General features: G+C 31.7%; 2 protein-coding genes across 2 annotated transcripts in view; one reads left to right on the top strand and one right to left on the bottom strand.

Moving 5' to 3' along the window:
• Nucleotides 1–304, top strand: part of Sh (Potassium voltage-gated channel protein Shaker) — a 218751-nt gene extending 218447 nt beyond the window's left edge. The window contains exon 4 of the mRNA XM_090174192.1: nucleotides 228–304. The gene's annotated coding sequence lies outside the window, so the exon portion shown is untranslated. The remainder of the gene's footprint in view (nucleotides 1–227) is intronic.
• A 1061-nt stretch (nucleotides 305–1365) lies between these two features.
• LOC149947682 (DENN domain-containing protein 2B-like) lies at nucleotides 1366–12336 on the bottom strand. Its single transcript, XM_090174190.1, has 17 exons — nucleotides 11978–12336; nucleotides 10859–11903; nucleotides 10684–10803; nucleotides 9929–10028; nucleotides 9592–9665; nucleotides 9357–9491; nucleotides 8429–8514; nucleotides 7998–8067; nucleotides 7807–7899; nucleotides 7493–7618; nucleotides 6917–6973; nucleotides 5584–5690; nucleotides 5343–5520; nucleotides 5111–5234; nucleotides 4908–5029; nucleotides 3985–4243; nucleotides 1366–3670 (listed from the first exon to the last, which is right to left on the bottom strand). The coding sequence occupies exons 2-17, from the start codon at nucleotides 11891–11893 to the stop codon at nucleotides 3639–3641; spliced, it is 2718 nt and encodes a 905-aa protein (XP_090030316.1). The 5' UTR covers nucleotides 11894–11903; nucleotides 11978–12336; the 3' UTR covers nucleotides 1366–3638.
• Between the last annotated feature and the right edge of the window lie 1221 nt (nucleotides 12337–13557).

The following is a 13557-nucleotide window of genomic DNA, read 5'->3' as shown; positions in this document are numbered from 1 at the left end:
ATTAACCTGCCTAGAGATATTTATTTGTTTATAGACGATATTATTCTGATGTAAGTCTTTTGTAATATTACTATATGTATTCTTTCTCCAGTTTTTTAATGCTCTATTTTTGAGTGGCCATGAATTTATAACTCTAGCTTATAGCTTCCAAATAGATAAAAAATGTTTATATGGAGCTTATATATTTTTACTTTTACTCCTGACTAATGATAAAATTATAACTTCAGGAATCGACAGTGGAATTTCAATGGGGTCATAACTGTGTCAACTGCTATCTTCAGTACATCATGCAACAGTTTTGAACAAATGAAGTGTGTTTATATCATTTCCACCATTGGTAAGTATTTGGTATTTTTCCTTTTTGGGGCATATTGTCCATCTTTTTGATGATTTATTGGACACATTCCTCAGTGAAACTAACTATAGAATTTCTTAAGTAGATCAAATGCACTGCCAAGTGATGAATATTCGAAAATAAGTAAGTGCTTTTACCAAGGGCACCCAAAAACCACTCAATAAAATTACAGTAATTTGTAACTACAGATTTTAGGAATTCGAGGGCGTAATAAGGGTCAATTTAGAAAAAAAATGTGAACCAACCTAATTAAGTTAAGATAAAATATCTTGATCAGGATGAAATTTTCAAGAAAATCCAGTGCTTTTTTATTGCCCTCTAGGCTTCAGTTCATAAAATTTAATATAGTTATACCTCATGGCAAAAGTAGATAATACTTCAAAGTATTAATAATAATAAAATAATAATAATAATAAAAATAATAAAAATAATAATAAAAATAATAATAATAATAATATTAAAAATAATAATAATAATGTTGATTTGGTTTCCTTTAATCTATTAGGAAGGCTGCTCCACAACGAAATGCCCTTATGCTTAACACTTTTCTCGGAAAAAGAGAACGGGTTGTTAACCAAGTTAAGACCGAACCTGCGCGTCTTACTTTTTACCAATTGAAAACATTCAGTGACATAGCTAGGTAATAGTTATTGTAGGGAGCTGTTGGCCACCTGTTTAAGGAATTATAAGTCGCTAGATGACTTGGGCTAAAGAAGGTGCCTTAATTGGGTATTAGCCTAGCTGATTATTATTATTACAGGTTTATAGCGTACATAAGAAAATTAACTTAATATTTGAAATGGAGATATTTCATACCGCACTGTTTTCTTGCTGCTGTTGCGGACGAACGTCTTGCCGGAATTTGTGGTGAATTTAGCCCCAAGATTTTGACATGTCTGTAGGGAGTTAAATAGTTTTTTTATTATCCACTTTTGCTGCTGGTTTTAACATAAGCCTAATTTTCTATTAAGAAAGAAACAGAATATGAGTTATAAGGCCTTTACTGAATTTACCATAACCCAATTACATAATGCCCATCATCATTTCGTAACATTAAACTTATTATAATTTTTCATAATTGACAAAATTAGAAATACCAGAAGTAGTGACTAGTATAGTTTGGTAAAATTATTAATCGTGGTATTTTCACCCTGAGCATTAAAAAGGCATTAATTTTGCCAGAAGAAAAATGAACAGATTAATCAATGAGCTATTCAATAAACATTTGAGGTCAAATTCACAACCACTTTTGAATTTCCTTTCCTCATATCACTCCTCAAATATAAAGCTTTTGGTATTATATGAATGCCTTTGGTTTTTTCGTTAATTACTTGAGTTTATTAACTTCTGGCTTTGTACGATGCATAAAAAGTAATTTAACAAACATTATATATTTCAATTATGCCATCATCATCATATTTGCTACTCTAAATAAATATTACAGTAACAACACATTCATTGTAGGAAAATAAATTGAATTTTTGTAATTTGGTATTACAATAAAAAAGCTCAAAACTTAACCTATCAAAGAGTACCTTAAGCAACTTTTTTATATGCTACTATTAATAATAATACTTATTAGTATTAATGAACTGATTTTATGAAATTTTTTTAATCTAAAACATTAATTACCAGAACAAAGATTTTATAATGATTCAAAAAACGAATTGATGAATAAATCATTTTAAGGGTGTTATTTAAAGGGCAACGCAAGCTCTGTGGCAAAATAAAGAAAAAGCAACGTGCTTTTTAACCCCCTACACCCCCACTCGGTACTGGCGAGACCACGCAGAGTTTACTGTAAATTTCGTACTTTGCATTCATATTCATACAAATGCCAGCTCACTTGCGTTGCCCTTTAAAATGTTAACTCTGCAGATAAATAATAGTTGTATGTACTTTTGAAAATATGTTACCAAATTTTTTTATAAAAAAAACTTAAATTTTTGGCATCTGAGAAAGCAGTGAAGAGGTGCGGAGGATACAAGGACAATGAATATCTCTACATTGATTTTGAAATTAAAAATTGCATTGCACCTTAAACACTTTTGCAGTACACAGTAAATTTATATTTCAAATAGCAGTATATTGAACAAGCATTTGGGTTTCTTAAGTTGGATAGCTGGAAATTTAAAATGTTAAAATATAGGAATCTTGTTTTAATTATTAAACAATTTTGTTTGGATTATATAGGATTTCAAGATAAAAAGAAGGAAGAGTTGATTGGAAAATGCTATGGTGAATTATACAAAACCAATAACATCTACATTAAAAGAGAGTTAAGACAAGGGTCCCGCATCGACAACATTAATTACATCATGAATAGCAACTGTATCAATACCCTTTCTATGAGGGCAAGAAAGGGCGTTAACTTTCTATACATTTTTGAAGCAATGAAGACATGTGAAAGTGAGGAGTGGCACTAGCACATCGAAATTCTAACAAATCAAAATATAATTTTTGGCATTTTTACTTTAATTTATATTGCAGGGTTTGTGGATTTTTTGTTAAATCTCAAAATAAAAAAAATTTAGAAAAAATTCGGATTTTATCTGCGTTTTGATTTTGTGGAATAGTTCCATAAAATAAAACAAAAAAAATAAAGGTATAAAATGTTTTTCTCAGTGTCACGACCTTATGCGTTTTAGTGGACTTCAAATTTAAAAATATTTATCGACTTGTGCTCTCTATCTTCAATAACTATTGCTAGTGATGTAGAAAAAACCTTTACACGTGACCTACTGTTTATTGACTGACATCTTTAATGAATTGGTCAAGAAATTCCTGTAAGTTCCTACCAAAATAACTGGTTACACTATCCCAGCATGCTTAGGATAAAATTAACTTAATGTTAATTTGAATTACTTTTACTGGGGATTTCAAATTTGTTGTTAAACATGTAAGATAGTGTTTTGTAGACCCAATTTGAGTACAAAAACAAAAAATTAAAATTGTTTGATAATCCAAACTAAAATTGAAAAATTTCCAAGAATCACATGATTTAAACTTTATGATAAGTGCGAATATTTGAAAAATAAAACAATTTGTATAAAATACCTAAGAATATAAAAATATATCTAAAATTTGGAAATTTATTTAACCCACAGCTTCTGTGATTGCATCACGACTCATTGAATATTAAAATTCACATTTTGTAAACCATAAAATCTCCATACTTAAAATATAGCCTTTAAAAAGCCTTAATTTTCATTGTTAAAAAAAGTAATGATTCAATATACAAAGCGAACTTCCATATCACTAATAAACAACCATCTACCAAATATCAAAATCCTTTAAATCCTTTGAGCCGTTCACCTAAAAATAAAAGAAAGAAAAAGATTGGTAACTATATTTATTAGGTCACAATATAACATCATCTTCCTTGTATCAGAACTGAAAGGGATTATATGGTTGACCTACAAACTTGATCCAGAAATTTGGGGACCATCAAGAAATCCCTGACCCTGATTTACATTTCAAAAACAATTTTAGCTACTTTTTATACAAAATTTATATTTTTTCAATTAGTTATAGAATGCTTTGGTCAGTAGTATGTTAATTCACCAACTGACAAAAACCACAGTTACTATATCAAAAGATAAGGCATAAAAGTTAAAATAGAAACTCACCAAAGTTTTTAACTTTCTTCCCCAATTCCCGAACATTTTCCTTAATACCACTTGTACCGTGGCATTGCTTCCAAAATTCTTCTAGTCTACGGTCGAATAATCCTTGGGGTGCACTAAAACCTGGTTGTTTTCGTATGCTTGAGGTTCGTTTTAATTTAATTCTCTCTTCAATGAAAACTTCAAACATTTGTGTTTCACAAAACCAAGTGAGAAACATCTGAACACTTTTGGAGGATGGATATTTAAAAAAATCTTCCCTCTAAAAGACAAGAAATTTCCAATTCAACTAACAGAAACATATCCAAATCTCTTAATTCAGTTAAGTAAAATGAACAAAATAAGCCATGAAATGTTTAGGGAAAAACATTATTTTAATTATGAACATAGGATATGTATTACCAAGCTAATTATGAAAACATTTTTCTTCTGATTTTGACAATCATTCTCAAACTTAAGAAATAACTAAAATATTTTTGTAATATTTGTTTATTTTCAGATTTCAATAGTTTTATCAACTATTGCGGATTCTAGAATTGTTTCGGGCGAGTGAGGTACAAACTGAGGATTAAACTACAAGGTCACTATCTTCAAAAAATTTTATATGCTCAGTAGTTTTGCCATGACCCCAGTAATAAAGATGTATTGAGTTCAAATTAATTGAAATGTGGTGCCAAAGCAACATTAGTTTATGGCATAATTTTTTTTAAATTATTAAATAATTTAAATGAATGGAGGCTGTCTCTAAAAACAACCACAACCTCAACGTCACCTATCAAAAGATTTTTCAGACCCCCAGTATGAACGCTAATGCATGGGGTTTTGGTAAATGTCTGTCCCATTCTAGTTAGGGACAGCTTGAAGAGTTAAATGTTTGATGATTTTCAGTATAATCCATAACCTAATAACTATCAAATATACTGTACCTGAAAGACTAAATTTCCACGATTTGGTTCAGTTATATATTTATCACAGTGTCCAATGGTTTCAACAAACATTCTAATAAACGCTTCACTAATCATGACATCTCTCAACATTTCAGTTGGATCTGAAAGTAAATTTTTTATTTTAAAATTATTTTCTGACAAATTGAAATAGAATTTAAAAAGGGGGAAAAAATATTATGCACCTGTCATATTTTTAGCAAGACTTAAGGCACATTTTACGGCTTTTTGTGATCGACTTGGCAAAATTGTGTGTTCATCTCCTACTTCCCTCAATTTAAATCCCTGATCTAGATCGACTATTAAAATCTAGTAAGATGAAAATTTTAATTAAAATGGGTAATTTTCACTCGATACTAATACATGCATTGTTTCAATTGCATTAATGAATTTCTATAGTTAAAACTCAAAACATGCCTTTTCTTGTTGAATGTCCATTACTTTATGAACACTTTGACTAGACACTCCAAATAAATACGGTGAGCTTGAACACGACTGGGCCAAAAGACTTTCGGGTAATACAGGCAAGACACTATGCTGCCAAGAAAGTGGGTAAAGAAGAGACAGTATGGCCATAGAGCACTTAAATAAGGTGCTAAAACATTTTTTTTAAATTAAAAATTTTGAAACACCATTTAGTTATATATTTTTTTCAAACCTGCTTGAGTCAGCAACTAGTAATACCCGTCTTTCTAATAATAATGAAGCGACAATTTGAAGCAGCAGGTCAACCTCCAGAAATTGCAACAGGTGAGTAATTTCAGTCTAAAATCATTTGAGAAGGAACTTGATAAGATTTTACAATTTTTAAGTGAATATTTGTTGTATATTAACATAAGTAACATAATAGCTGAGGTATATAGTATTTTTTCAACACTATTTTTTTAATGATAGTCTGTTTCATCAATGGTCATATAAATCATAATGTAGCTAAGGACTAACGACTATCACTGTCACATAACAATGTCCAAGAACTTGCTGCTGACAGACTATTTAATAGGAAAGTCAATGCCAATTGAAAATTAGAACGCTTTCAAAAAAGACTTAATCAAATCATGAAATATTATCCTAACAGTTATTATGGTACTTATGATAGTAAGAATATAATAGATATAACCAAAAGTGACATAATTACCAAAAGTGTGTCAATCGGACCTTTTTCATAATGATTGTTACTAGCGAAATAAAAGTTGGTACGGGAGAAGGGAAAGTATGCTTTGGGGAGGGAAGGAAGTTAAAACCAACAAATAACGCCTCTTAGTGAGGAACGGATGAACTAAGTAGCACTGGTCAAAGTTAATGTATTTTTTTATTTTTCGTTGTTCTGTGGAGATGCTATCGCCATCTACCTACGATATAATACCATAGACTAAAAAAAGATCCAGAAAGGCGACAATAAGTCTTTTATGTGGTCAATCTCGAGTCGAGCATTCATTAAACCTTTAGCATACGAAAGTACAGGGATTGTCACTCTTTTGGTAATTATGTCACTTTTGATATAACAGATATAGAATATAAACAATAGGACAGTACATTCTCACTAAAATTAATCCCCCATATCAAAAAAGGGTTCCAACATCATATTTATTCGCCTTCATTAATCATTATCCTATTGATAGCAGTTATACCTTGATATCTTAATATGACTCTCGAGTAAATAAATAATTTGAATTTGAATTTTGAATTTTAATTTGTACTTTGCGTCAAGGGTATTGTAATTACTGACAATTTTAATAGCAATTACAATACTGGATTTAATCCACTGACATCATTGACATCGCTACAAATAAGAGGGAATACAATGGCGAAGTAATCCAAAAATTTTAATACTTTTTTCCAAAGACGAGTGAAACTAGGCCTTTAAAGCTCACAACTTAGGCCAAAAGAGCCTGTTAAGTTAACAGAATTTTTTTCCAAGAGGTAACTTAAATGTGAGCAAGCCACACTTCAAACGGATAATGAATTCTCGTTAACCAGTTTATACAACTTACATTAATAATCCTGTTGTCTGTGGGCCTTAGAATTTGGGTTCTTGAGTTTTTATTTAACTGTAATGGTAACAGGGTGGGAAAAAATGTTATAATATAACAGATATACTAACCAAATATCACTATATGCTAACTTGTTTTACAAAATTGCTCAAGTGGGCTAATAATTTTCCTCTCACGAGTTATATATTTTTGACAGTTACTCTTTATGATAATTTATCTGGTTTGAAACATGTGCCAGTACGAGTCATCAAACACCTCATTTTCAGATTCTTACCATCGTGACTTGGTTGAAATTTGACAAATAGCTCAGTATGATAATTCTTTGTTTAATAGGGGTTTTTTTTACTCCAAAGCCATACGTAAACTAGTTCTTCATTTAGAAAAATTAAGTTCTTATACGTAAAAAAAAGTTAGAATTGATGACAAAAATATTATTTTTACCAATCATTATATTTTGTAATTAAAACAACATTTCAATAAAAATCGAAAGATAATAAAACCAGGTTGTATTTAGTACTAAACTGTTTAAATTTCATTTTTGAGAATTAATTGTGAAAAGGAAAAGATTTTAGTTACCTCACTCATATCTGGGAGCCAAAAAACTCTTCCAGGAACAGGAACTTCAGTGTTATATAATCTCGAAATATACTCTTGAAAATCAAGATGGGAAAGAAAGAGGTGTTTTTCTATTTCAAGAAGAATCTGAAATATTACATGGACATTATATTAAACATAAGGAAATAATAAAAACTTTATATGGTTTTAGTTTTTGTAGTTAATTTAAAAAGAACTTTTTTTTACTATTTTATGATTCTCCTTTTAACATTAGTTATATAAGCTGAACCCCTCAAAATAATAATACTAGAATAATTGTTGTGTGGCGTACTTACTTTCATATATAATCCTACGGAATTTCTATTGGTGAGTAAACATACAACAGCAGGTAAGGTAAGAAATGCAGTTTTTGGAACTTGAGGACTTCCCTAAAATGGGAAAATGTTTGAGACAAAAGTGAGCAAACTAGATAAATTTTAAATAAGGATGATGAAACTTCTCGTGCAAAAATAAAGGAAATATTTACCAGAAGTCTTAAGCAAAATCCAAATGTTTGGGTTCCATTTCCATCTTTAACAACAAACATGAATGTCTCACTGTAATTAAAATGATGCGCAAGAGACAGTTTGTTAAGTTCTTTCACCCTATTTTGACCTCGCAAAGCAAGTTTAAACTTTGGCAGATAAAGTGAAATTAGTTATATGGCAGCATGGCATCTAAACGTTTTACCATATATGCAAGTTCATATGTCTCTTAAATATTAGCAATTTACTGAAACAATTGCATTGGTGCCATATAATAATTTGTTTTACATAATTTTTGATATGTTGTTTTGAGGTTTTAATACAGATGGCTCAAAAGAACATTTGTAGATGAAGCTGATGAATTATTTACACAAAAACTCTTAAGACATCTTCATAGCTTTTATAAAGATTTTGGCTTGACATATTGACTTACCTTTTGTAGGTAGTTGTTGATTTAACCGTAGCACAGTCTGGGAAGCACAACTGGGGTATCATCATTTGCTCATACTCACTTTCTTTCTGTAAATTAAAAAACATCAATAAATTTATACATTGGGAGGAAACTTGTAATTTCAACATTTAATCCATTGCTAAATATTTAGTTTTTATACAAATTTAGCAACCCATCTATGAATAATTTTTTTTATCACATCAAGTATTGTAACATTATTTTGCTCATAATCATTATTTTATTTTAAGAAGTTACGAAATAAAGTTTAATTAACATAATAACTTAGTACGACAAATAGCCTAGATTATCACCGAACTCATTTTCATAGTTATTGCGCTATCAAGGTTTCATTCAGCACAGAGCTCCCTAGTGTCTAAAATATGCCCAAATAGAAATATTCTAGTGCCAAGGACAATAATATACTACTCAGTTCAGTTTCAGGTCCAAGTCAAAGCTGGGCGGGAGGGTCAGTATGGAAAATAGGTTCAGTTAATAAATTAGCATTCAAACAATAGGAAGTGTCATACTTTTTGTTATTATGTTACTTATGTAGATACTAGTAACTGTTATTACATAAGAAACGCAAATTCCGAAACACCTATTTCTTCCAAATTTTGTATTGATAGGAGGGTACCCTTACAGAAATTTTTTTATTGTTCAGTGAGTAAAATTTGGTATAAGCTAATTTTTTGGAAAGGATTTCTAGAGTTCCAAAAATTTGATGAAGAAATATTTATTGTGGACTAACAAGTATAGGGTGGAAAATTTGAGACCATAGAGATAAGAACCTACACAAAACTAAAGTAGCGTATACACCCACAGTGGAAGCAAAAAAGGTCCGTAATAAAAACATGACAAAATTTCCCCCACAAAAGACCTACAAGACTAGTATAAGATAAAAATAACCAACCTGTTTTGGAAATTTGTAAATTAATCTTGGTTTAGGAAGCGAGTCTTTTCTGGCTGGAGTTAGGCAGGAAACAAGTAGGCAGTCAAAAAGATTAGATTTTTCATTTTTACATTCACTTCCTACTGAACCAATAACCTACAAATGGAATACAATAATATAGATGTTGTTTACCACATATATCAAGTAGCGATTAAAAAATTTATTACTACCACATTTAAAATAAATGTTAATTCACCTTGCTTTTGAGGGATCTAACGTAGATTATCCTTTCTTGCACATCTTTCATAGATACTTCGCTACCGCTGTCTCCTATGAAGGATAATACACTCAATTTAATTTTTTTCTCAAGCATGCATTCTTCCCACTTCGTTTCAGAGCATTAACCTCAAAGGCAATTTTCTCAAATATGTACTTTTAAATTTGAATGCAAAATTTTATAATAGAAATAGACAATATTGATTGATATGTGCTCTGAATTTTTTTTCCATTTTGACAAGTTTTTAATTTTACCATTACGCGCCCTTTTGACCTATCGTTTGTATCCTCAGTGTAAATGATAATAAAAAACTTACCAGTGACATCATCCCCATTTAAGTCAATTTCTTCATTTACCCCTCTGACATATAACTTTTTCCATAACTGGTTGAAAGATTGGTTGACCATTTCTTTTACCTTAGAAAGGAATAAACATATTACCGAAGAGGTCATCTATAAATTTATGATGTTATAACTTATAAGTAACACAAATCCATAAGTATAAGCTGATAAATTTGGGTTAATGATAGTTTGCAACTCCCCACTCTCTTGATTACCAAAGTTGGTTTGATAGCAATAAAAATAAGCTAAAACAACAATTTTAAATTTTATTCTTTGGCTCCATAAATTTTTATTTTTCCAAAGTATCTACTTTTGAAAGTTTTTCAATTTTTAATATACTTTAGCGGTTCTCACCAAAAAGGAAGGTGGCAATATGTTACTTATGCTGATGGCTATATTAAATTTGTATAACACAGTAATCAAATAATATAAAACGAAGTTCTATAAATAATCACAATTTTTCAAACTTACTTTTAATAAAGTTTTACTTAATTTTTAAAGCACGTGACTTTTCACTAATCTAGAAATCTTAAATGCTCAAGAGAAAATTTCTTAGATAGATTCTTCAAAACAGTAAACATTCATAATTATATTTCAAATTGAGAGCATTTTTAATCAAACAATATAGGCACTAATTGAAAATAGCCTCTAGTCTACGAAGCTACCCGTTTCTGGTGTAGATACTTCTCTTATAGATTTATTACAAACTTCTGCGTAAATTTATACTTACATTGGTAGTAGTGGATTTAGGTTTTCGAGAAGGTGTGAAGGGCAAGCCATTAATTATTTTATTTTTTTGGCGAGGTGATTTGATGCCAATACAAGACTCAAGATCTACAATGGGAGTGCTCTAAAAAAATTCATTTTTAGCATTCTTGCCATAAAAGGATTTTAAGATTTTTTACCATATAATGAAGTTGATTATTGTCTCTCTTCAGACTGATAGACCTGCTATCGCACTTTTTTACATTTTCTTGAGCAGATAGAGTAACTGACCTCGTATTTTGAATTCCAGATCCAGAATATAACGCTTCATAGGGTTCAGCGTAAACATGCTCCTCACTAAAGCTCCGTTTTAATGTTCCATAGTGTTTCGAGGGTTCTAAGTTGATTGACGTTAAATCAACAAACACGGGAGGAGAACCCTTAGAACTAGGAGCAAAGAAATTGGGTTTATTTGAATTAGAACAATCAAAATCTTGCATATTCCCAATTTGATGTTTTGGAAATACACTTTGTTTTGTTTCTATGTAACGATCGTGAGCAAAAGTTCGAGGTGGCTTCTTGGGTGGTGTAGGATAAATATCATTCTTAGGTGGAGGCCTCATAAGATGTCGATTGGTTACATTTTTTCTTGACACATCGGAGTCTGTTCTTGCTACAGCAAAACTAGCGTGGTGAATGTCACCCTCTATATTACTATATGATGTGCCTCCAAGGGCAGAAGCAAAAGGTACACTTTTGGACCTAGATCTAGTAATATTAGTTTCGTCTGGTAGATTCTGTTGCTTATTTTTTTCAAACAATTTCTTTCTATCAGAAATAGTTGGCTTAGTTTGAAAATTTTCTGTGAACAATTTCAAATTGTTACAAGGTTTAGAAACCCTTTTCGATGCTTTGTCTTTAGGGTGTTGCACTATTGGAAGAACCTCAGCGTAGGGTTTTGACTTCTTCGGAACGCCATTGTGTTTCTCTTCTTGCTTTATGAGTACTACCCCATTATACATTTCTTTGTAATTGCTCCATCTCAAATTAGGTGTTTCGGAATCAAACTTTTTAACTGATACACTGGCTGTTAAGGGGCTATTATTACTTTCACAGAGATCCGTTGCGGAAATCGAATTGTTTCCACTTTGTTCTTCCAAACTAGAGTTGTTTTCACCAGGGGTATTCTCAAACTTTTTACATAATTCTTTAATAACTGATTTCCTGGATTCCATTTTTTTAAACCTATTTTGGATAATGATCTCCCAATAGATATGATATTTATGATATTTAACCAAGTGACTTGTTTAGGAACTCACCTGCCAAAGAAAATGGGTACTTCTAAATCTTGGACCTAGTTTAATAAATTTGTAGGATGTTGTTTTGCGAAGGTGTGCAACCGCTTTTTTTCTGGAACAATTTCCATAACACCCACGTAAAAACACTGTTTACCGTCCTAGGCCTACATGTCACAAGTGATTGTTCATACCCCCGAAATACGGAACCACCACAGTCATTTTCATATTGTAAGCGTGTTAAGCAATAATATATTTCACAAAAAATAGGAATAGAAACCGTGTGACTTTGCGGGGTGTTAAAATTGCGATCGATTCGAAAGCCACAATTCTGAAGTTTGTTCTCTCATGATGCCAGAAATAAAACAAGACTCAGCGATGGACTAGAGCATAGAAAATTTCTATGGACTAGAGAGAAGACGCTACCGTAGTTCCAAACATGGAGAAATAGTAGAGGAGGGGAAAGGAAAGAAGGCGCTAAATCCGACAGCGTAGTGCCAGTTCGAGGCGGGGGGGGGAAGGGGGGAAATGTCGAGGTAGACTTTTTAAAGAATTCAAACCCTAACCGGTAGATCGCGCCATGATCGCGCTGCCTTTCTTGGAATGTATGAATAGATAAAAGTCTACCTCGACATACCTTGGAGGAATAAAACAAGTATACAGGAGTTGCGGAGAGCTGCGAAATCGGTTTCGTCAGTGACCGTGATCTTGCGCGATTCGGAGGGGTTCAAACGCGACTAGCGCCAACTGCATTCGGGATTTTGTAACTATTCTCATTTTATAGCATTGTTTTCGCGTCGTCTGGTTTGTTTTATTCCTCCAAACAAATACGAGTCATTTTGGAAAAAGGTGCAAAGAATTTAGAAATGTTTCAAAACAAACCAGACGACGCGAAAACAATGATATAAAATGAGAATAGTTGCAAAATTCCGTATGCAGCTGGCGCTAGTCGCGTTTGAACCCCTCCGTCTCGCACGAGTTCACAGTCACTGACGAAACCGATTTCGCAGCTCTCCGCAACTCCTGTATACTTGTTTTATTCCTCCAAGGACATACCCCCCGTTTCTACATCCCCCTTTACGCGATTTCTGAAGAGGAATGTCAGTGCTTAGCCCAATCAGAACTATCAATACCACTCCAGGGCTATTCCTCTATGTTCCAAAACGGAAATCTCGAAAAATTCAATTTGATTAAAAATTATTTAAATTTAAAAACATAGCATTGCGTAATGCTATTTAAAAAATATAACTTTTACTTCGTTACGAAATAAAAAGAAAGTACTAAGGGATATTTAAAAACTGAGCCGGAGTATCTATTCCTTATATACATTTTCTACTAAGCACGCTTTGAACCAGGACTTGACTTCTAATAGCACCTCCTAGTGATAGTAGTCCAAACTACATTTTCTATAGGATTTTCAAATTTGTCTAGTATTTTATTTGGACGAGCTAGTGCATTAATGTCATTGAAGGCAAAAAACAACCAAATTATATTGTCAAAAGGACCAAGAAATATTTAGACAGTTAAGATTTTTCCCTGCGTGGCTCTCTACATATGGCTTGAAAACGTAGCTAACTTTTACAAACACATCTACTGGCGTACTA

The sequence above is a fragment of the Leiobunum rupestre genome, chromosome 4 (genome assembly GCF_980474605.1).
Source record: "Leiobunum rupestre chromosome 4, qqLeiRupe1.1.hap1, whole genome shotgun sequence".
NCBI classification, from domain to species: Eukaryota; Metazoa; Arthropoda; class Arachnida; order Opiliones; family Sclerosomatidae; genus Leiobunum; species Leiobunum rupestre.
This window is presented reverse-complemented; position numbering and strand designations above follow the sequence as displayed.

Bases quoted from the DNA above. Each gene is read 5' to 3' on its own strand.
- LOC149947682 (XM_090174190.1), bottom strand. From the start codon at position 11,893: ATGGAATCCAGGAAATCAGTTATTAAAGAATTATGTAAAAAGTTTGAG. The intron at 10,029-10,683 runs GTAAGTATAAAT...TTCCTTTCTAAG, and splicing joins CTAAATCCACTACTACCAAT to GTAAAAGAAATGGTCAACCA. The intron at 5,235-5,342 runs GCATGTTTTGAG...TCATCTTACTAG, and splicing joins TGGACATTCAACAAGAAAAG to ATTTTAATAGTCGATCTAGA.